Source organism: Coregonus clupeaformis, chromosome 2, assembly GCF_020615455.1.
Source record: "Coregonus clupeaformis isolate EN_2021a chromosome 2, ASM2061545v1, whole genome shotgun sequence".
NCBI lineage: Eukaryota > Metazoa > Chordata > Actinopteri > Salmoniformes > Salmonidae > Coregonus > Coregonus clupeaformis.
Window position 1 is genome coordinate 34,575,660 of NC_059193.1, and position 24,436 is coordinate 34,600,095.

The 24,436-nt window shown below is 40.6% G+C and overlaps 1 protein-coding gene across 2 annotated transcripts; it reads left to right on the forward strand.

The window, feature by feature from the left end:
- The first annotated feature begins 2,061 nt into the window (after nucleotides 1-2,061).
- LOC121535483 (dihydropteridine reductase) lies at nucleotides 2,062-10,871 on the forward strand. 2 transcript variants are annotated; one of them, XM_041842609.2, is made up of 7 exons: nucleotides 2,068-2,241; nucleotides 2,526-2,618; nucleotides 2,999-3,095; nucleotides 3,319-3,459; nucleotides 5,643-5,751; nucleotides 6,616-6,699; nucleotides 9,886-10,871. In XM_041842609.2, the coding sequence occupies exons 1-7, from the start codon at nucleotides 2,101-2,103 to the stop codon at nucleotides 9,986-9,988; spliced, it is 768 nt and encodes a 255-aa protein (XP_041698543.1). In that variant the 5' UTR covers nucleotides 2,068-2,100; the 3' UTR covers nucleotides 9,989-10,871. The 2 variants fall into 2 exon arrangements, with proteins under 2 accessions (XP_041698551.1, XP_041698543.1); XM_041842617.2 differs by lacking the exon at nucleotides 2,526-2,618 and having other exon boundaries at nucleotides 2,062-2,241.
- The last annotated feature ends 13,565 nt before the right edge of the window (nucleotides 10,872-24,436 follow it).

Genomic DNA, 24,436 nt, shown 5'->3' on the forward strand with positions numbered 1-24,436 from the left:
TGATGATGCACAACGCAATTTCCAAACTGCATCTTGTGCATTCTATTATTACGACTTTCAAGAGTATGCTTAAAGCCGGACTGAGTTCCTTTAAATAATGGAAATAATTATGTATTATTTAATTCATACCAGTTGGTTATTGTTTCAACATCCTGTTTGTTATTCTTGTTGTATATATCTTGTACAGTCGCCACTGTCTCGTCAACTTATTCCCCTCCTTCTCTGTTAATATGTTTTGAGATATTCAACGTGGGGATTTGCACCGGCTTTCCTTGTCTGCCTCCTTACTGCGACTGCCTACCTCACAATATGAAAGATCAGTTCACCTGTGGGCCATTGGGCTGTCGGCCTAACTAGCTTGACGGATTTCTATCTACTAGTAAGTCACCTCTATAAAACTGGTAGGGCCTAATGCTTGGTAAATATATAGTATGCCAGCATAAGACAAAGGCTATCAAACTGGAAAAGCTTATAAACTTTTTTTAATTATCTCCTCTTAACTTGAGTTAACTTTTTTTGCCTTTGTTGATCATGAAATACATATTTTCCCTCAGTAAGTCCCATTCAGTGCTTACATTCTGAATAATTGTATCAGTCTTTTGATGACATCTAGTGGTCGAACTGAAGAAGTGGCGGGTCTTCAAAATATACAATTTCATTTTTAATTATTCTCCATTTCATTTATCTTTTAACGGTGTTCCCAGAATTAGGCCTACTGACAACCACAACCACAACCGCTATTTAACATGGATGAATGACATGATAGCCTGGGTGGAAGTCTGTTTGTGCTTTAGTTGTTGTGATGACACAGGACTTGGCTAAAGCACAAATAGACTGTTACCCACGCTTTTGATGAGATGGAGAGGAGGGATGGAGGCATGCTGAGCATGATGATAGGAACAAAAGTAGGTGTGGACTGAGGGGTATATAACTGTCGGGGAAGCAGTGTTGATAGTCATGTTGACTTCGGCCTTCATCGTCAACTTGATAAATGACGTCTGGGGGTTGAGAAACCAGCTATGCCGGCCTCCTAACAATAGCTGAAGTCTAGAAGAGCAAATACAACTCCCTTTGAGCAGTGTGTTCAACATCATAATCATCACTTTATGTACTACTGCATCCTACAAAAACCATATGCTGTTTAATAACTGCACAAATCATAGAAAAATACAGGGGAAAATGCTTTCATTCCATTACCTGGTTAAAGCGGCATGAGATTAAATAATAGTCTATGCGAATAAACATTTTCAATTTTGCTGTCTCATTTTCTGGTGTTGATTCAAATGTGTATTCCTTGGATGTGCAATTTACTGCAGAAGCTAGTCCATACGCCATCAGTGTGCAATTATACATCTAGTCTGATATGTTTGACTGTGAGTGAAAGCCCAGGGCATGAAAATGCTTTGATGACATTTCATTGAGCTGTGTTGCTGTGACAGATTCAGACACGCTGTACTCAGGATGACTTGGTTGTACTCCCACACAGGCCAGGCTGGTGTCATAAGATGTTGCTGTCTCACTGCTACTGTATCCAAATACATTGATTTGATCTGAATACATGACTATGCACATCATTATTGTGTGTGTGTGTGTGTGTGTGTGTGTGTGTGTGTGTGTGTGTGTGTGTGTGTGTGTGTGTGTGTGTGTGTGTGTGTGTGTGTGTGTGTGCGTGCGTGCGTGCGTGCGTGCGTGCGTGCGTGCGTGTGTGTGTGTAGGTGTACGTGTACATGTGCGTGTGTTTACCACTGGATTAAATGCATGATCAATTTCACAGTTTGCCATGGTGTGGTGGCTTTCTTTGTGCATGTTGGAGCCTGGTATCAATTAACCCATACTCATGTTTAGTATTGATTACATTCAATCATGTTAAGCATGTATAATATCAAAGCCACTTATTAGTGTCAACCTCTCCACTGAGTTTAATTATGGTGTAACCTATGCACTCAGAATGTTCTAATAGTCTAACTAATTTAGAACACTATTGAACTAAAGGTCCGCCTCTTGATGTGCTGTGTGTGTCTCTTTAAATCGTGTGGGTGGGTGTAACTCTTTCTGTCCCCCTTTCTCTTTCTCTCTCGCTCTCTCTCTCTCTACATATATATGAATGTCGCGTTTCGTGAAATAGTCATCATTGCTAAAGCGTATAGTAAAGAACGCATGGCTGCCAATCGGGTACTCGTTTACGGAGGAAGAGGCGCGCTAGGTAGCAAAATTGTTCAGCACTTCAAATCTAAAGGATGGGTGAGTAGCGTGCTATAGTTCATTAAAAAATAAAGAAAGAATACATATAGAATACAAATACGAAATATTGTGCGCTGTTGAGTAGATTATATGGTAAGAAGCAATGAAAAGGACATTAAACCATATGAAATTGTCATCATCAAGACGTTTGAATGTTGAACGATGCCAGCCCAGAACTATCAGAAAACATATCATCACTTGCATCTTGAATAAATAGCCTACTTTGCAGGATAGTTCGATACCATCATCCTATTTTCGATGTTTTCTTTATTTTCCAACAATAGTGGGTAGCCAGCATCGATATCGTTGCCAATGAGGAGGCAAACGCGAACGTACTGGTGAAGTTATCCGAGTCATTTACAGAGCAAGCGGGACAGGTAAGGAGGAGCGCGCTTTCACGTGCTCTCCCTGTGATGTTGACAGTTTTGACTTAGTGAATGCTCCGATGTCAAGCGAAACGATAATTGACTTTCCATTTGCAAAACGCTGGATAATTACAGTAATTTCTATTCCACGATCAAAAACTCGACTCGATGGTTATGATCGTGCATAGGCCTATAGGGGGCTATTCTATTCATTGCCATATTGAATTTGTCTTTTTAAATGCAAGATTAAATTGATTTCTTCGTTATTGTGGGAGCTAGATGGGAACAAAATTGTAAACACAGGATATGATAAAATGATAAAAAAAATATATATTAGCAAAACAGCCAGAGTCTTGCCCTTTTTTATAATGGACTGTTTTCTCTTGCTGCAGGTGACAGCAGATGTGGCCCAGTTGCTAGGGGACCAGAAAGTGGATGCCATCTTGTGTGTGGCAGGTGGTTGGGCAGGAGGAAATTGCAGCTCAAAAGGTCAGAGTTCAACAGCATTTTCCTGAGATATCATCAGTTAATTTTGAACACACTGTGATATGAATGCTTTAAAACCAATTTCCCCTTAGGCTGAATTCTCATCAGGAATTCAATAGGGATGTTTGTTTGTGCCATTGTACAGTGTTCTATTTAATTATATGTTCGTTCATTATTACAATGTTGCTCCTCAAACAAAATGTTATCTTATGGATGTCTTTTTTAGACTTGTACAAAAACACAGATATGATGTGGAAGCAGAGTGTGTGGACCTCTACCATCTCTAGCCACCTGGCTGCTGTGCACCTGAAGCAAGGGGGACTGCTGACTTTGGCTGGGGCTAAAGCATCACTGGGTGGCACTAGTGGTAAGATACCACATACCTCTAATCTCTACTGGTATTCTATTCTACTGCTGTTCTAAAATATTCTACTGGTATTCTAATTTATTCTACTATGCATTCTATTACTTTATCCTGTAATGTTGTCATGTTGACTCTGTTAGATTGTGCCTCTGTTCTGACCACCGTTTAATTCCTACTTTAATGTTTGAGGGACTTTGGCTTACATCTACTGTCGTCACCATTTAAGCAGCCAAAACAAATAGCAGCTTATGTCATCAAACACTTTGTAAAACATGTAACCCGTGGGTACAAATAAGCCTATGACATAGGAACTAAAATATGAGTAACATGTTTAATGTGATATACATAGTGATATTTCATGATGTCGGACAATAATGAGGACAGAAATTGTTACTATGTTTTTTCACACAATGCTGTCTGATATTTTAGACCATGTATGCATGTGATGGTACCTATAGGACCAAGCACTCATGCCATTCCCTGTGTGGTGTGTTACCCATGTGATGGCCCTGACAACAATACAAATCCTGACACTAGGGCACCTAAAATCCCTGATTAGCAGTCGCTACAAAGCGCCCGCTCTCATTGGCTGTCGGATTGGGGAGGCGAATGAGTCAGCAGAATTTGGGTCTCTCCACGTGGTTAGAGTGTGCTGTGCTGTTCTCCTATTGCAATGTAGCTTACTGTAGCATCTAGTGCTAAACTAGACACAGGCCAGGAAATCGTAGAGATTTCCCTGAGGGGGGTTGGTTTAAAATGACTATTTTGACAGTTGTATGTCTAATATTATTTGGGGATGTTTTCTATAGTTTAACTCTTGTCTGTGTGTTTAAAAAATAATAATACGAACAAGGTTTTGATATTGAAGAACGTATGCCTATATTTGTTTTAATTAAAAAAGTATCTACAGTATTTCCCCTCAGGTAATGTTCAGAGCTGCCTTTATGTGAAGTGTGTGAGTTTTAGAAAGACATCTTTAAAACTACCTTTCATTTTATAATGTAGGTAAAGCATTTCCCCCATACCTTATCAAACATTGATTGCCTTAGGCCTAATCAAAATACAAATGCTCTGTACTATTGACAAAAAAACAAGACAGTGGAAGACCGTAGTAGTGCTTAAAGATTGCATGTGTTTAGGGGTTATTTGTGCTTATATTCAAACTTTATATTAGCTTTAATACTTAAGCGCTTTACCAGCTAATTGTGTGTCTGATTTACTGAGTTCCCAATATTGATATACTACCTTTGGGCAGTTTGGTGTCCAGTGGTGTCTTAGTCTTACAAAGCCAGACACAGACTAAGAGTAAGCTACATTGTAGACATTCCATTGTGGACTGAAAGATTAAGGGTTGATTTGGGGTTAAAGACTGAGGTTAGTTAACCATGTGAGCACCCTATGACCCTTACCCTTCACCCTAGAATTAAAAGTCAGGTTGAACTGTAAAATAACATTGATTTAACTTTGGGTGATTCAGCATGCAAGTCTGTTAATCCTGTTTGGGGAAATGGATTCTAAACACACTTCCTATAAACGCAGTTTGGAGCACATCTATGTAAACAAATACAACTGACAGTCTCTCCCCAACAAAAGACTGTGTTCCATTGAGAAATATGTTCCACTTCAGTTTAGTAGGACAGTATCTTGGAGAGAGAACAATAATTTAAGAAAGAGCTAACACTCCACCCCTTTCTCTCATTGGTCCATTCTTCAAAGGTAGCTGTGGCATGCCTCTGCCATTTATTTGAGGGTGGGGAGAGCATATTACATTCTTCAAAGAAGCGTTTCTAAGTGGAAAATGCTGCTTATTGTTTCCAGATGCTCCAAACACAAACATTGATGGGAAGTCAAAAGCATGCCTGTGGAACAAGCAGTCATCTCTCAATACAACTGTAATGGGCAAAGTTTGGGAACCAAAAGCACCCAGAATATTTGTCTATAGTATATGAACAGGAAATGTGTAGTCAGCTGGTGACTTCAAAATATACTATGTTTGTAATATCACATCTATTACTTTGTAACACTTATTGTGTATATTTCATGTCCCATGTTATAATAGTAAGATTTATTGGTGTGTTTTCTCTGCTTATCTGATTTGGCTGTTGTATAAATGACAACTCACCTATCCACCCATCTCTCCTATATCACCCTCCCCCTCTTCATCCCTCCGTCTTTCTCTCCCTCAGGCATGGTGGGCTATGGCATGGCCAAAGCAGCAGTCCACCAGCTCTGTCAGAGTCTAGCCGGAGAAGACAGTGGGATGCCCCCTGGAGCTGTGGCTGTAGCCATACTACCGTGAGTAATCATATTGCCTGCCAAGTTTATTTACTAATTAGGAATAGGAAAACCCTGCACTCATTAGAAAGTCATTAGGAGTTTAATTTATTTGCAGAAACAGAGGTCAAAGGGCAAATAACGAATAGAAGGAAGGAAATAGGAAACAGTTGTAGGTGTAATTGACCTCCTTAATGTCTGGGAGGATCGAAGGGGGTTGCCTGTGCTGAAGGAGGAAGACTCCCTCAGTCACTCTTGTGTTCTCCTCATGAGCAGCTATCTGTATACACTGTTTCATTGATTAACTGTTGCATGTAAAGCACTCTTTTGCAATGTCACCATGAGAAGCCTGTATCTGAGTTTTATTGTCAATCATCTCAGGGCTCTGTTATGGTACATTCCAATTACATGAGGTTGGACTGAGGCCACCTGCCAGGCTACTACTAGCTGTCACATATGGTTAGCATTACCCCCATGACTTGCAGTTCTTCTGCACTACCAATAAGAATAGGGGGAGGGTTGCTTTATTCACTGCAACTGTGCACATTCAAAAGACTGTAGACTGCAACTGTGCACATTCAAACATGCAACTAATACAACAGATATCTAAAATCATATTTCAATATATGCAAGTATTTATGTAGCAATTATCATCTCAAAATATAACAGTGAAAGTCCTTCATCAAAGAGGTTGTTGGATGCTTTCTGGTTGTAAATAAGACAATAGAGATATCATCTCTACGCTTTAGCTTTGCTTTTGTGTATTAATCTGTAGACAAGGGGCTTACATGGAGCTGTTAAAATCAGTCCAGGGCCAGATCCTCAGGCCTCAGGCAGTCAGTTCCTACCACCGCCAGATCACTATCATGTGACTTCATTACACAGGGTAACCTTGGATACGCCGATGAACAGGCAGTTCATGCCTGATGCAGACTTTGGTTCCTGGACACCACTGGAGTACATTTCAGAGTGAGTGTGATATAGTGGATGATGGGTTGTTTACATTACTGTGTGTTTTAACTGATATTTAGTTGATCTTGAACTTTAAAATTAAATGTACCATATATTTATGCTCAAAGACCATCATTAGATGGATTCCAGGGTCTTGATCAATGTATGACTATTATTTATAATTATAGACAATCTTTTTCTTTTTAAGAAAATTGGTGTATACCAGTATTTCACCAGAAGATGGCAATGCTGGAAAATAGCCTATTCTATTATATTGTTAAAATCAACACCTTGCCAAAAGATATCTGGAGCCAAATGTCTGGTTTGAATAATACTGTAATGTGATGAAAATATTAATTTAATGGACATACACTACCGTTCAAAAGTTTGGGGTCACTTAGAAATGTCCTTGTTTTCGAAAGAAAAGCCATTTTTTTGTCCATTAAAATAACATCAAATTGATCAGAAATATAGTGTAGACATTGTTAATGTTGTAAATGGCTATTGTAGCTGGAAACGGCTGATTCTTTAGGCGTACAGAGGCCCATTATCAGCAACCATCAGTCCTGTGTTCCAATGGCACGTTGTGTTTGCTAATCCAAGTTCATCATTTTTAAAAGGCTAATTGATCATTAGAAAACCCATTTGCAATTATGTTAGCACAGCTGAAAACTGTTGTGCTGATTAAAAATGCAATAAAACTGGCCTTCTTGAGATTAGTTGATAATCTGGAGCATCAGCAATTGTGGGTTCGATTACAGCATCAAAATGGCCAGAAACAAATAACTTTCTTCTGAAACTCGTTAGTCTATTCTTGTTCTGAGAAATTAAGGCTATTCCATGCGAGAAATTGCCAAGAAACTGAAGATCTCGTACAATGCTGTGTACTACTCCCTTCACAAAACAGCGCAAACGGGCTCTAACCGAATGGAAAGAGGATTGGTAGGCCCTGGTACACAACTGAGCAAGAGAACAAATACATTAGAGGGTCTAGTTTGAGATACAGATGCCTCACAGGACCTCAACTGGCAGCTTCATTAAGTTGAGGACATGTGGGAGGCCCCGGTGCAAAACTCCGGGATACTGACCTTCTAGGCAGAGTTGCAAAGAAAAAGCCATACAGTGAGGGAAAAAAAGTATTTGATCCCCTGCTGATTTTGTACGTTTGCCCACAGACAAAGACATGATCAGTCTATAATTTTAATGGTAGGCTTATTTGAACAGTGAGAGACAGAATAACAACAACAAAATCCAGAAAAACGCATGTCAAAAATGTTATAAATTGATTTGTATTTTAATGAGGGAAATAAGTATTTGACCCCTCTGCAAAACATGACTTAGTACTTGGTGGCAAAACCCTTGTTGGCAATCACAGAGGTCAGACGTTTCTTGTAGTTGGCCACCAGGTTTGCACACATCTCAGGAGGGATTTTGTTCCACTCCTCTTTGCAGATCTTCTCCAAGTCATTAAGGTTTCGAGGCTGACGTTTAGCAACTCGAACCTTCAGCTCCCTCCACAGATTTTCTATGGGATTAAGGTCTGGAGACTGGCTAGGCCACTCCAGGAGCTTAATGTGCTTCTTCTTGAGCCACTCCTTTGCTGGAATACCCATCCACGACCCATTTTCAATGACCTGGCTGAGGGAAGGAGGTTCTCACCCAAGATTTGACAGTACATGGCCCCGTCCATCGTCCCTTTGATGCGGTGAAGTTGTCCTGTCCCCTTAGCAGAAAAACACCCCCAAAGCATAATGTTTCCACCTCCATGTTTGACGGTGGGGGTGGTGTTCTTGGGGTCATAGGCAGCATTCTTCCTCCTCCAAACACGGTGAGTTGAGTTGATGCCAAAGACCTCGATTCTGGTCTCATCTGACCACAACACTTTCACCCAGTTCTCTTCTGAATCATTCAGATGTTCATTGGCAAACTTCAGACGGCCCTGTATATGTGCTTTCTTGAGCAGGGGGACCTTGCGGGCGCTGCAGGATTTCAGTCCTTCATGGCGTAGTGTGTTACCAATTGTTTTCTTGGTGACTATGGTCCCAGCTGCCTTGAGATCATTGACAAGATCCTCCCGTGTAGTTCTGGGCTGATTCCTCACCGTTCTCATGATCATTGCAACTCCACGAGGTGAGATCTTGCATGGAGCCCCAGGCCGAGGGATATTGACAGTTATTTTGTGTTTCTTCCATTTGCGAATAATCGCACCAACTGTTGTCACCTTCTCACCAAGCTGCTTGGCAATGGTCTTGTAGCCCATTCCAGCCTTGTGTAGGTCTACAATCTGGTCCCTGACATCCTTGGAGAGCTCTTTGGTCTTGGTCATGGTGGAGAGTTTGGAATCTGATTGATTGATTGCTTCTGTGGACAGGTATCTTTTATACAGGTAACAAGTTGAGATTAGGAGCACTCCCTTTAAGAGTGTGCTCCTAATCTCAGCTCGTTACCTGTATAAAAGACACCTGGGAGCCTGAAATCTTTCTGATTGAGAGGGGGTCAAATACTTATTTCCCTCATTAAAATGCAAATACATTTATAACATTTTTGACATGTGTTTTTCTGGATTTTTTTGTTGTTATTCTGTCTCTCACTGTTCAAATAAACCTACCATAAAAATTATAGACTGATAATTTCTTTGTCAGTGGGCAAACGTACAAAATCAGCAGGGGATCAAATACTTTTTTCCCTCACTGTATCTCAGACTGGCCAATAAAAAGAAACAATTAAGATGGGCAGTCTCAGGCTTTTTCTTTGCAACTCTGCCTAGCAGGACAGCATCCCGGAGTCGCCTCTTCACTGTTGACGTTGAGACTGGTGTTTTGCAGGTACTATTTAATGAAGCTGCCAGTTGAGGACCTGTGAGGTGCCTATTTCTCAAACTAGACACTCTAATGTATTTGTCCTCTTGCTCAGTTGTGCACATGGGCCTCCCACTCCTCTTTCTATTCTGGTTAGAGCCAGTTTGCGCTGTTCTGTAAAGGGAGTAGTACACAGCCTTTTTTTTGTCTTCCTGAACTTCCTTCTAGAATTTGACATATAGAAAACAACTTAATCCCGTCCAGCTCTTAAAAAGTGAACTCTCTTATATCACATAAGCCAGTCATGCTTCACTTTCACTCACTTATGAGTAGTGACTACTAGTACCCATAGTCCCATCCTCTTATTTTTCTTATTTTCTCATAGTCTTATTTTTCTGTCTTCTAGAACTTTCTTCAATTGGGCCACTGGTGCGGATCGTCCAGCTTCGGGCAGTCTGATGCAGGTCACCACCACCGGAGGCGAGACACAGATCCTACCCACACAATAGAGGAGAGAGAGGTGGAGAGGGAGGGAGAGAGAGAGAGACAAAGAGAGGGAGGGAGGGAGAGAGAGACAAAGAGAGGGAGGGAGGGAGAGAGAGACACTGAGAGGGAGGGAGAGAGGGGCAGTGAGCGGGACGGTTGGGAGAGACAGTGAAAGGGAGGGATAAAATGAGTCACAGGGAGAAAGAGTACTGAGGGTTGAGATATCGAGATAGGAGGAAGCAGAAAGAGGTAGGGTAGATGGAGGGAAAGAAAGTAAGATAGCTGTGGCATGAACAGGAATATTTCCCCCTGAAAAATAGGCCCACAGTGCCATCTAGTGGTAGAATGAAACATTTGCAGCGGAAACATGAACCTTATTTAGAATGTTTTTTGCTCTTTTAGTTAGAGCATCTTTTACCACAAGATTGATGGCACCCAAAGATGAAGTAAGCTACTGTCTTAATGTCAAACATACAATGCATTTCAGTGGAGTGGCCTAACTCTGTGTATTGTATTCCTTTGTCGAGTGTACTTGATGTGCGTGAACGGTTGGTTATTATTATTAATTTTTTTTAAGGGGGTAGATCAGCTTAATATTGCAGATTGATTGTAACTTCCATCAATGTAATTGTCTGCATCACTTCCGATCCGCCATGTTTACATATATATATACATACATACACACATACACACATACACACATACATATCCTTAAAAAATATATATTCCCCTTTATTACTTTCCAACCCCACTATTACTATTATCAGTATCTCATAACAAATTTGTTTTTTTGTGTGTGTCATTTGATGTGGTTTTACCACCTCTTTCTCAATTTGAATAAAACTCCATATTAATCACAGTCTGATGTAATAATATGTGCGAGACAATAAAAATATTACAACATCACCATCACCTTGGTACTTTAAACAGTAAAAATGTAATACATATCTGCTGAAAACAATCATAGAAAAGCAACACATTTTGGGGAGTTTCACCACCACGAAAGTCCTGATTGAATCCCCTGCTTGTTCTAGCACATGGTCATTTCCAGTGAAATGCTATAGCCTTCACCACCAGGTGGTGCCCCTGGATAACAATTCACCTCACCAGTTAATGTATCCATTATGATCCTAAGGGAATATGAGTGCATTTAGACAGGCAGCCCAATTCTGATCTTTTGCCCATTTATTGGCAAAAGAGATGATCTGATTGGTAAAAATTACCAATTAGTAGAAAAAGATCAGAAGTGGGCTGCCTGTGTAAATGCAGCCTATGTGTTGGTCACAAAACTAACTATAGAGGAATGTTAACGCATACAATATATGTGTGGATTTGGCCATAAACAAAAGGCAATAAAGAAAAGGCAACTTACATAAAATGAGCTCTACTGAAAATCTGAGATTGATTGATTGATTTTATATGCCTGTTGAAAAAAATACATACACATAGTATAAAAATGTGACCGGGATATCACAATGAAGTCGGAGACTTATTTTCATTATGGTTCCTTAAAAAAAAAAAAGATTTCATTACAGATTCAAGTTTCTTGGTTTCACTTTATATTATAACCCCAGGCTGCTGATAAAACGACTGATCAGTGAATATCCTTCCTAAGAACAATTGTAGTTATACACTGAGTGGACAAAACATTAGGAACACCTTCCTAATATTGAGTTGCACCCCCTTTTGCCCTCAGAACAGCCTCAATTAGTCAGGGCATGGACTCTACAAGGTGTCGAAAGTGTTCCACAGGGATGCTGGCCAATGTTGACTCCAATGCTTCCCACAGTTTTGTCAAGTTGGCTGGATGTCCTATGGGTGGTGGGCCATTATTGATACGAACGGGAAACTGTTGAGTGTGAAAAACACAGCAGCGTTGCAGTTCTTGAAAAACTCAAACCGCTGCGCCTTGCACCTACTACCATACCCCGTTCAAATGACGTTTGTCTTGCCCATTCACCCTCTGAATGGCCCACATACACGATCCATGTCTCAGTTGTCTCAAGGCTTAAAGATCCTTCTTTAACCTTTCTCCTCCCCTTCATCTACATTGATTTGAAGTGGATTTAACAGGTGACATCAATAAAGGATCATATCTTTCACCTGGATTCACCTGGTCAGTCTATGAAAATAGGTGTTCCTAATGTTTTATACACTCAGTGTATGACAGAACACAACGGCTGATCCCCATAGGCCTACCACATATTACACAGAACAGTAGCATCGGTAGCATTATGACAAGATAGCTCCTTGAAAATGAGAGCAACACGGACTATCTTCGATCAACTGAAATGCTTTCTGTGATAAACAATGGCTATATGTATTCCCATGGGCAATCACTCTATAACGCTACAACATCATGGAAGCTAATGTATGCAGCCGGGACGTGTTGAATGTGCCTGGGGCCCTCACACAACACATCTAGATGAATTGCCCCGCCACCCTAAATAAGTATATATCAGAGGGCCTGAACACCACCTCCTTGTTCTCTTCAGCATTGTGATTTATTATAGTGTGTGTCATCACCAGGGCCCAAGCCTTATAAAGGTAGCTCATGCAGCTCACTATGAGAAACAGCAGAGTTTTAACCTAAGTCCTAATAATTTTCCTAGGGTAAATTTGCATTCGCACATAGCCGCTAAACCAACAGGACGATATATAGGTTGACGGAACAAGAGTAATATATATGGGTTATTGTTTGTTTTATTTATTTAGAGTGGAAGGGCTAGAAAAGTCCATCTATCATAGTGAAATGTTTGAAATTGATGTTTTCCCATTTGTCGTTGCGGGAACAGGACATTTGCATTTGCTAAGATGAAACGCCTGGGTGTTTTCTTCATTCCTTTAGTGAGACCTTAACCTCGATCTCCAGCTTCCTCGCGAAAATGAGACTAAAGTGTTTAGCTCGCAAGACTAAAGTGGACTTTAGGACAAGTTGTGTGACCACTCAGTTTTAAAACTTGGCATTGTGAATCAATTATTATGACCATTTAGCTGATATCATATGGGACACATTATTGCAGTTTTGACCACCTTGCTGTTTTATGGCCTCTCCACAAGATAGACGTGGAGGATAAATGAAGATACACCGTTTAGTGCAGGGCTCTCCAACCCTGTTCCTGGAGAGCTACCCTCCTGTAGGTTTTCACTCCAACCCCAGTTGTAACTAACCAGATTCATCTTATAACCCAGCTAATTATTTGAATTAGGTGCGCTAGATTAGGGTTGGAATGAAAACCTATGGGATGGTAGCTCACCAGGAACAGGGTTGAAGAGCCCTGATAGTGACACCAGCCATAGACTAGAACAGAACAAAACCGAAAATTCCCGTTGGGTGATTCACTACTGTCTCATCTGAGGCTCTTCCACCAGCACAGGCCTGAAACAAACCCCTGGAAATAAATGTCCTGATTAAACTGACCCCTTTCCACCCCCCAGCCACATTTTCCCATCCCCCTCTGTTATTGGGGGGTGGGGACAGGGTTAGAGAGGGGAGGGTATGTCTCAGATGGCAGGGCGCCGTGTGGAAGCCATTGAGCCCTGAGAGAGTGCGGTGGGGTGGGCATGTATGTAATGTGAGGACAGATGGTAGTGGTTAGCCTGCTACAGGGTTATATGACCTGCATGGGAGTAGACCCAACCACTACCTCTGAGAACCTAGAACCTAAGTACACATGTGTTGCGTGTGAGAGAGGAGGAGGAGAAGGAGGGGTGGGGTGGGGTGGTTGATGCCTCTGATGTTCACGTCTGCCTACTCCGAGACACTTCTTGGAGGGAGTGTTATTTTTTTCTACAGAATACTACCAAAACAAGATCTTGGCTAAACAGAATGAAGACTATAAACAGTGGGGGGAAAAAGTATTTAGTCAGCCACCAATTGTGCAAGTTCTCCCACTTAAAAAGATGAGAGAGGCCTGTAATTTTCATCATAGGTACACGTCAACTATGACAGACAAATTGAGAAAAAAAATTCCAGAAAATCACATTGTAGGATTTTTATGAATTTATTTGCAAATTATGGTGGAAAATAAGTATTTGGTCACCTACAAACAAGCAAGATTTCTGGCTCTCACAGACCTGTAACTTCTTCTTTAAGAGGCTCCTCTGTCCTCCACTCGTTACCTGTATTAATGGCACCTGTTTGAACTTGTTATCAGTATAAAAGACACCTGTCCACAACCTCAAACAGTCACACTCCAAACTCCACTATGGCCAAGACCAAAGAGCTGTCAAAGGACACCAGAAACAAAATTGTAGACCTGCACCAGGCTGGGAAGACTGAATCTGCAATAGGTAAGCAGCTTGGTTTGAAGACATCAACTGTGGGAGCAATTATTAGGAAATGGAAGACATACAAGACCACTGATAATCTCCCTCGATCTGGGGCTCCACGCAAGATCTCACCCCGTGGGGTCAAAATGATCACAAGAACGGTGAGCAAAAATCCCAGAACCACACGGGGGGACCTAGTGAATGACCTGCAGAGAGCTGGGACCAAAGTAACAAAGCCTACCATCAGTAACACACTACGCCGCCAGGGACTCAAATCCTGCAGTGCCAGATGTGTCCCCCTGCTTAAGCCAGTACATGTCCAGGCCCGTCTGAAGTTTGCTAGAGTGCATTTGGATGATCCAGAAGAGGATTGGGAGAATGTCATATGGTCAGATGAAACCAAAATATAACTTTTTGGTAAAAACTCAACTCGTCGTGTTTGGAGGACAAAGAATGCTGAGTTGCATCCAAAGAACACCATACCTACTGTGAAGCATGGGGGTGGAAACATCATGCTTTGGGGCTGTTTTTCTGCAAAGGGACCAGGACGACTGATCCGTGTAAAGGAAAGAATGAATGGGGCCATGTATCGTGAGATTTTGAGTGAAAACCTCCTTCCATCAGCAAGGGCATTGAAGATGAAACGTGGCTGGGTCTTTCAGCATGACAATGATCCCAAACACACCGTCCGGGCAACGAAGGAGTGGCTTCGTAAGAAGCATTTCAAGGTCCTGGAGTGGCCTAGCCAGTCTCCAGATCTCAACCCCATAGAACATCTTTGGAGGGAGTTGAAAGTCCGTGTTGCCCAGCGACAGCCCCAAAACATCACTGCTCTAGAGGAGATCTGCATGGAGGAATGGGCCGAAATACCAGCAACAGTGTGTGAAAACCTTGTGAAGACTTACAGAAAACGTTTGACCTGTGTCATTGCCAACAAAGGGTATATAACAAAGTATTGAGAAACTTTTGTTATTGACCAAATACTTATTTTCCACCATCATTTGCAAATAAATTCATAAAAAATCCTACAATGTGAATTTCTGGATCTTTTTTTCTCATTTGTCTGTCATAGTTGACGTGTACCTATGATGAAAATTACAGGCCTCTCTCATCTTTTTAAGTGGGAGAACTTGCACAATTGGTGGCTGACTAAATACTTTTTTCCCCCACTGTATGTTTAACCTGTTTAACCTGAAATCACACCCAACAATTATCCTTGTACAGGAATATTTGTAATATTGATAATATAACCGAAGCTGTAACATATTCAGTATTACTATATCCTTACTCTTGCGAAAGCAATTATGAACAGTCACTCGCTCTTAAATCAGATTGCCCCAGTATTCTAACGTTTAAGAGCAGGGGTGTCAAACTCATTTTGCCCCAGGGGCCACATTCGGTCTTCAACGAGGTGCGGAGAGCTGCACTGAAAATGTGTTATATATCCATACCGTCAGAATTTGCATAAAAATAGTCCTATCCATCGTTTTTGGAATTTGTTATGCTCCCTGACTGTCTAGTGATTGATTATCAGCGAGCTAAACAGTCAATAAACTGTATGAATGTAGGTCCATCACATCACTACACAATTTTGATGTGGTTTTAGTCATTTATGAGATATGAGATGTATGCCTTCAGTGTGTGTATCCCCGTAGTCCAACGCTAGATGGTGCTACCTCCTAGCTGGACTGTTTAAGATAAGGTAACATAATTAAAATGTGCATGATAAGTATTTCCCTATAATTATGGACCTTGTGTTATTAAATAATGGCACAGGGTGAGCATTGATAGACTTTATTTTCTTGTATACCTTGAATACTTCCTCCTGTTTCTTATAATTACACTCAGTACATAAGCAGCATATATTCCCTTATAGAAAGGTTTTGCTGAGTTTAATCAAAATAGGATTTCTGTCTGATTTAAATTCACGATTTTGCTCATATTTGGTTGTCTTCCATTTGGTTAGTTGTGATATGTTTGCAAGGAGAATACCGTCTCAAAACCTATTGTACCAATGTTTTATTCAGCTCTTATCCTTAGGATGTCAACCATAGACTATACACTATACCCATTGAAGAAAGAAATACACAACGCTGATACCCAAGGTAAAGCTTTGATGTATGAGTACCACTTGTATGCACACAGAGTCTATGACATAAAGCACATGAATGGAATGACATGACGGCTAACAACACGATCACAATGACAGTATTGTTTCAAGCTTGATGTTCTCTCCTCATCATGATCAATGTAAATGTATTACCTGTCTCATCAACAGATTGCACTTCGCTTAGTGTTGAAAGGATTTATCATAAGCTGTTACATATATCCCACACGTCATATTAGCAGATGTTGGCATATTTAGGTTGAATGTAAGGTCTCACATGCTTTTATTACAATAACAGAGTGTGTCATCATGCAATTGATAGTGTAGAATTATAACTCAATGCTATGGAAAGCCTTAAAGGAAATTCTACCCAAAAACTATATTTTTGTATTTGTTTCATTAGTCCATTGTTGATATAGTCCCAAAAGGTTTTGCATGTCAGCAATCAAGTTTTCAAGATATGTAACTTTTAAAATACAGAAATCTGTCCCGTATTATTCATTTTGCATCATATGATGCTGCATTTTGCAATGGACTAATAAAACAAATACCAAAAGATAGTTTTTGGGTTGAGTTTACCATCAAAAGTAGGATTGACATATACAGTAAGTGAGTTTTAATCTTCTTAATCAAGTTTATTTATTTATTTTATTATGTTTATTGGTCAGGAACCATGTACAATTAAAACATACTTCTCAGAGGAAATGTAATGCATTGTACCAGAAGATATAGCTCATATTGAGGTTTTCCTAAGTTAAATTAGAAATTGGATTATAATAGCCGTCACTGCAGTCAGTTCTCCTAGTTCTCCTACTGCAGTTTTTCAGAGGTTCTACACGATTCTAGACGCAGTTAGGACAATTAAGGATATTACTTATCCGCACCCCTCTTGGCCCAGCGAAATGTGGAGGGCACTTGGCTCACATAACAGCGCCATTTGGAGAGAATACGCCTGAGGCAGTAAGTTAATACTTACACCCCTGGCCAAAAAGACCACCAAAACTGCCACTTGATCCCCGAACAGTGACAGGTCCCATTACCGGAGGGGTGAAGAGGATGCAGACGTTAGAGACAATAGGAGTTGTTATTAATATGGTGATGGTAAGGGGGAGGTGGGGGGGAGGCTGTCATAACAAGCTCAGCTGGGGGAGTGTGGGGGAGGGGTGAGAGGGGATCACTTTCACCTGACAGTCCAGCTGTCTGCAATTAATAAGATGCCTTTTTTTAAGAGCCATATTTACAAAGGTAGATGCACTGTTGTCAGAGGAAAATGTATAGACAATAAATAAAACATGAGAAATCTTTATTTGACCTTTTTTTCTACTTTTTACATTCCTACTGGGAAAAATCAAGAGCAAACTCTGTACTGGTAGAAACACTCAGTAACTCAGTCCTCTTTAGTTGAAGTCATCCACCAATACTTCATGTATAATGACACCTCAATAGGCTTTGAAAATGGAAACGCATCTGATGAGTCGCCTTCTGAGTCCTTTTTGACCATGACAGAATGTACCCAGCACTACAACAACCATTGTACAACCATTGTGCAACGTACACAACCCTTTTAATTTAGCTAGTAGTAACAATGTAGTCCTAAAATGACTAAAAAAAACTATAAACCATGAACCAATAATAATTGTATTTTCAATTCTTTACAACCATACAACTGTAATGGGAATCTGATGTAGCCATTTTGTTTTCAGAGCTTGAACTCTGCGCTGCATCCCAAATTACACTCTATTCCCTATGTAGTACCCTAGTTTTGACCAGGGCTATATAGAGAATAGGGTGCCATTCGGGACACAGCCTGCTTGTCTATCCAACAGCACAGCAGCAAAAAGTTATGTGGATGTTTCACTGCAACAAGCCAGTGGAATCCAGGTCATGTGTGGGGGGTGATTTGATGCTGCTGTGACCGGATTGAGACTAGCTAGTAGCTACAGGATGGGACCCAAGATAAGCCTCTTGGGAGTTGTGTGCATGGTCCTCTCTGGTCTGCTCAAGGGCTTAGCTATGGCATCCATCTTTCTTCCACCATGACCCCTACTATGGAATGGGAGTGGAGCGTCCAGAATGTTTTGGAGGTCCAAGAGACTCCCTTGTTGCCTAAGAGGTTATTTTGAAAGAGGTTAGTTTGGAAGCACAGACTTCCCTGTAACGTCCCCCCGTCACGCAAGCACGCGCGGATGCACACACACACACACACACAAGCATGGATGCACACACAAACACACACACACCAACACACACAGATACGTGTGCACATGTGCACAAACACACACTTACACCCTAACATATGTTTCTCATTTTGATCTTCTCCAAAGCACACAGATCCTGTGTATAAGGTCTGAAAAAGGGGGTGCTAGTTGGGGAATGGGATAATAGTTTTGCTCTTTTTACAAACAAAGGTAATTTTTTGATACAGATGGTTAATTTTATTTGACAAGACATGCATAGTACAACCCATTTTAAATAGGATAGAATATTCAATGTAGCTTTCCTATGTCACCACTGGACTGAAAACAACAAATATTTTTTGTTTAACTTTGGCCCTTGATGTAATTGTTTTAAAATATTGTTTGTCTTAAATTAATGGGCATTGATATCATTTTCAAAGACGTAGCCTCATGTTCATACATGAATTCTACAACAAGAACACTTCTTCAAATCATGACTTTAGGGACCCTCATCCTTCATTATTCATGTAAATTTATGCAACAGAATACCAGAATAATGATAGTTTTGAATATGTAGCCTAAGTGTGTCTCGGTCAGGAGTAGTGAGATATGCCAATAATAATATGTACATTTTGTGAATTATTAAAAAGGCATGACTGAAGATTTTATGTTCGTTTCCATGTTTATGTCAAAGGAGCATACATTTTTCAAAATAGTCCTCGTGCCCTATGGTCTATTTGATAACTGAATCTAATCAAATGTCTAAATCAATCTTTTTAGTTTGTGTGTGTGCACGTGAGTGTGTGCACGTGACTGTGTCTGTGTACAGTAGGCCTATGTATAATTTTCCACATTGTGTAACTGAGAAGAAACTGCAGTACTTTGCGAATTTGCAAACATTGTATCTTACAGCTTTAGGCACAACTCATATTAAACAAATTACATATTTCACCTAGTCATCATCAAACTAAATTCTTAATGTATACAGTGCCTAGTGAAAGTCTACACACCCCTTGCACAGTCTTCACATTTTGCTGCCTTAAAATGTAATCTAGAAAGGGATTAAATTAGATATTATTCATACAGATCTACACAACCTAGTCCACATTTTCAAAGTGAAAGGATATTATACAAGATTTTGAATACAACATTTCGAAAACAATGATGTCTTGATTGCATATGTATTCACATCCCAGAGTTAATACTTGGTGGAAGCACCTTTGGCAGCCAGTACAGTTGTTAATCATTTTGAATAAGATTCTACCAACTATGCACAAATCTTAGGGCAACATAAAGTGCCTTCGGAAAGTATTCAGACCCCTTGACGTTTTCCACATTTTGTTACGTTACATCCTTATTGTAAAATGGATTATATAAAAACATGTCCTCAGCAATCTACACACAATACCCCACAATGACAAAGCAGAAATGTTTGCAAATGTATTTAAAAAAACTGGAATACCTTATTTACATAAGTATTCAGACCCATTGTTATGAGACTCGAAATTGAGCTCAGGTGCATCCTGTTTCCATTGATCATCCTTGAGATGTTTCCACCTGTGGTAAATTCAATTGATTGGACATGATTTGGAAAGACACACACCTGTCTATATAAGGTCCCACTGTTGACAGTGCATGTCAGAGCGAAAACCAAGCCATGATGTTGAAGGAATTGCTGTAGAGCTCAGAGACAGGATTGTGTCTAGGCACAGATCTGGGGAAGGGTACCAAAACATTTCTGCAGCATTGAAGTCCCCAAGAACACAGTGGCCTCCATCTTTCTTAAATGGAAGAAGTTTGGAACCACCAAGACTCTTCCTAGAGCTGGCCGCCCAGCCAAACTGAGCAATCGGGGGAGAAGGGCCTTGGTCAGGGTGGTGACCAAGAACCAGAAGGTCACTCTGACAGAGCTCTAGAGGTCCTCTGTGGAGATGGGAGAACCTTCCAGAAGGACAACCATCTCTGCAGCACTCCACCAATCAGGCCTTTATGGTAGAGTGGCCAGACGGAAGCCACTCCTCAGTAAAAGGCACATGACCGCCCGCTTGGAGTTTGCCAAAAGGCACCTAAAGACTCTCAGACCATGAGAAACAAGATTCTCTGGTCTGATGAAACCAAGATTGAACTCTTTGGCCTGAATGCCAAGTGTCACGTCTGGAGGAAACCTGGCACCATCCCTTCGGTGATGCATGGTGTTGGCAGCATCATGCTCTGGCAGGGACTGGGAGACTAGTCAGGATTGAGGGAAAGATGAACAGAGCAAAGTACAGAGAGATCCTTGATGAAAACCTGCTCCATAGTGCTCAGGATCTCAGACTGGGGCGAAGGTTCACCTTCCAACAGGACTACGACCCTAAGCACACAGCCAAGACAACGCAGGAGTGGCTTCAGGACAAGTCTCTGGATGTCCTTGAGTGCCCCAGTCACTCTGGAGAGACCTAAAAATAGCTGTGCAGCGACGCTCCCCATCCAACCTGACAGAGCTTGAGAGGATCTGCAGAGAAGAATAGGAGAAACTCCCCAAATACAGGTGTATACACGAGAAGAATCGAGGCAGTAATCGCTGCCAAAGGTGCTTCAACAAAGTACTGAGTAAAGGGTCTGAATACTTATGTAAATGTCATATTTCCGTTTTTTATTTGTAATAAATGTCCAAAAATGTCTACAAGCCTGTTTTTGCTTTGTCATTATGGGGTATTGTGTGTAGATTGATGAGGGACAAAACGATTTAATCAATTTTAGAACTAGGCTGTAACTTAACAAAATGTGGAAAAAGTCAAGGGGTCTGAATACTTTCCGAATGCACTGTATTTCCATTGTTTTTGTAAAAATTGCTCAAGCTCAGTAAATTTGGTTGGGAATCATTGATGGACAGCAATATTTAAACTTTGTCTCAGATTTTCAAACAAAGTTAAGTCAGAACTGAGACTGCACCACTCAGGAACACTCAACACCTCTTGGAAAGCCATTCTGTTCTGTCTAATGCATTCAAATTTGTGTAATTGTCCGGCTGAAAAATAAAACTCTATCGCACACTCTTACAAGTAAAGGTGCAAGTTGGAACCATAAGGTTCTTGAGAACGATGCCATAGGGGAACCATTTTAGGGTCTCTGAAGAACCATAAATGTGATCATTCTTTGAAGAACCTTACAAAAATCCCAAACTGGAAATGTTTCGGTTTTCGGCTTTCAAGCCTTATTTGCATATTTCCAGTACCACCCATGACTGTGTTTGCTAGTGACAGAGACATGGTTGTTGCATTCAATGGCTTTCAGTCCTGTGGCTTTCAGTCCTGTGAGATCCTAAGTGAAAATGTTATTACAATTTGAATATTTAAGACAGTACAATACATATTTCATAAGGCCTTCTTTTGAGGGACTCGATTTACGTTAATAGAGTGTCTTGAAACGCATAGTTTACAGGCTACATCAGGCCTGCAAGTCACATTATGCTGGCTTGCAAAGTGATGTGTAATTCCTACGCGAATCCAGCCAGAGTGTGGATATCCAACATTTTGAAAAATAAATCACCTGCATTCAGAATGAATGCCAGGGTTGGGAAGACTAAGATATGAGACTACCTTAAACATCTAAACTGGAACAACCATTTCAGTAACGGGTGTAATAAGGCCAAGTAACAGATTGCAATAATTTAGAAATTTTTATTTATTTATGTTTGAGTAGCGTAAGATTAATTAATCAGTCAATGTAAACGCACAAATTCTGAAGAACCGTAGATGCCATGTCAAGACCTCCACACTTAACTCAAAGATTCTTTATCAGGCAAGAGTTCTCCTAGGATCCTTAAGATCTGAGGAAGAATCATTTAAGAACCTTTTGACGAAAAAACTATGGATATAATACCATAAGTGTTGTGCAAGGTTGGTAGAATCGTTTTGAACAGGATTCACTGCTGTAATTGATGTCAACCACCAAGTCATAATTCAGGATGTGAAGACATACACAAACAATCATTTCTTAATTTTTTTATTATTAATTTGGAATATTTTCTAGAATGTTTCTTTCACCTTGATAATGTGGAGTAGGTTTTGTAGATACGTAGGAAAAATGTAAACCCTTTTTTTTTATCGTGAAGACTGTGCAAGGGGTGTTTAGACTTCACTTCATCACTAGCAATTGACTTGTTTTGGTCACAACAATTAGCAAAACCCATGCGTCATACAGTACCACACATGATTACGCCAAAACAACCTCCAATAATAACTAGCTACAAAGGTTATTTTGGAAAATTATGAGCTTGAATGTTGTTATTATGTGGTGTCTCTGTAGTCTATGATATTGCATGATATAGCTCTGTCAATGCTGGGCCAAATGTTTTGCTGCATTTTCTTTTCTGTTTTTTTCCTCCCCTGCCTCATTTCCAATGATTATGTTATCAAGCCAGCCAGGCAAAAGGGTGGAGCAACCATAATTTCAGCGCTGGATTAGGCAGAAATAACGAGGTCACCAAGTTACAGTTGCCATGGCAACGACACATCCAAGAACACAGGATGCCATTGCGAAAACCCAGGGCCCGGGAATCTTGTATTTTTTTTTCTCTCCCTTTCTCTCTCTTGCTTTTTTCTGCGAGAGGAGTGGAGCGTCGTTTCACTTTTTTTCCCTCTCTCTCCGTTTTCCAAAGCCTTCTGTTTCCGAGCATATGCAGAATAATAAATTATGTTGAGCTCATTTGCATTTTTGCTGGTATTCATATTCTGTGGGAGGTCTTTTTATAAATAGGCAAATTCGGGCTGATACAACAGCTCGTTGCGAACTAGGAAACCAGAAAAAAAAACAAGTTTGTTGCACTTTTCACTCGTCTTAGTTTGGGAGAAAAGCCAGTCAAAGGGAAATGGAAATCAGTCCAGAGAGGCTAGAGAAGAAGGCTGTGTCCCAAATGGCACCTTATTCCATTTATAATGCACTACTTTTGTCCAGAGCCCTGGTCAAAAGTAATGCACTATAAAGGGAAATAGGTGCCTTTTGGGACACACACAAAATCACTCCACCTTCACATCTGTACATGCTGGAACCCACTGAGAATCGAGCTCTGGCTGGAGAACAATTTGTCTACTGCTATGGCTCATGCATTGATTTGGATGTGGATTGCTGGAAGCTGTTGGCTCCCATTCAACCATCTATCCATTCCCATGTCACACCTGGGTACTGTTAGGAATAGACCTCAGCAGCAACAAGCTGGTTGGCCCACCTCTGATCTGAGTTCAATAAAATGCAGGGTCTACCGGCAGCTCGATGATGTCTATTTTAAGGGTGGGGGGGGTGTTGAAGGCCTTGAATTAATTCTAACTACATCTTGTATTATTATCATACAAATGGATGAAATTGGGGGGACCAAGTCGGGGGTAATGGGCATGACGACTTTGACATACCATACCTCGATTGACGGTCTTTGGGCTGTCAAGTACAGAATGTTTTGATTATCTGATGATGTTTTATAAATACTATGTGAGAATCTGTGTTGTAAGTATGAACAATTACAGCAGCCATGAAGGTTTTAAATGATATCACTGAAGCCCTTGACAAAAAACAGCACTGTGTCTCACTTTTTATTGATCTCTCTAAGGCTTTTGACACAGTTGATCATGCAGAGGCAGAGATTATCAAGTGTAGGTCTTTCGGAGCGTGCAGTTGCATGGTTTGCTAACTATCGGTCTGATAGAACTCAGTGCACTCAATTTGATGGGCTCATGTCTGTTAAATTGTCTGTCTGTAATGGTGTGCCCCAGGGCTCTGTACTTGGTCCCCTCTTATTCACTATTTATATAAATAATTTAGACAAACATTTTCAAAATGCGCAACTTCACTTTTATGCTGACGATACTGTTATTTATTGTTGTGCCTCGTCTCTCACAAAAACTTTCCAGAACTTGCAAACTGCTTTTTATTCTGTTCAA

Bases quoted from the DNA above. Each gene is read 5' to 3' on its own strand.
- LOC121535483 (XM_041842609.2), top strand. From the start codon at position 2,101: ATGAATGTCGCGTTTCGTGAAATAGTCATCATTGCTAAAGCGTATAGT. The intron at 2,242-2,525 runs GTGAGTAGCGTG...TTCCAACAATAG, and splicing joins ACTTCAAATCTAAAGGATGG to TGGGTAGCCAGCATCGATAT. The intron at 3,460-5,642 runs GTAAGATACCAC...TCTCTCCCTCAG, and splicing joins ATCACTGGGTGGCACTAGTG to GCATGGTGGGCTATGGCATG.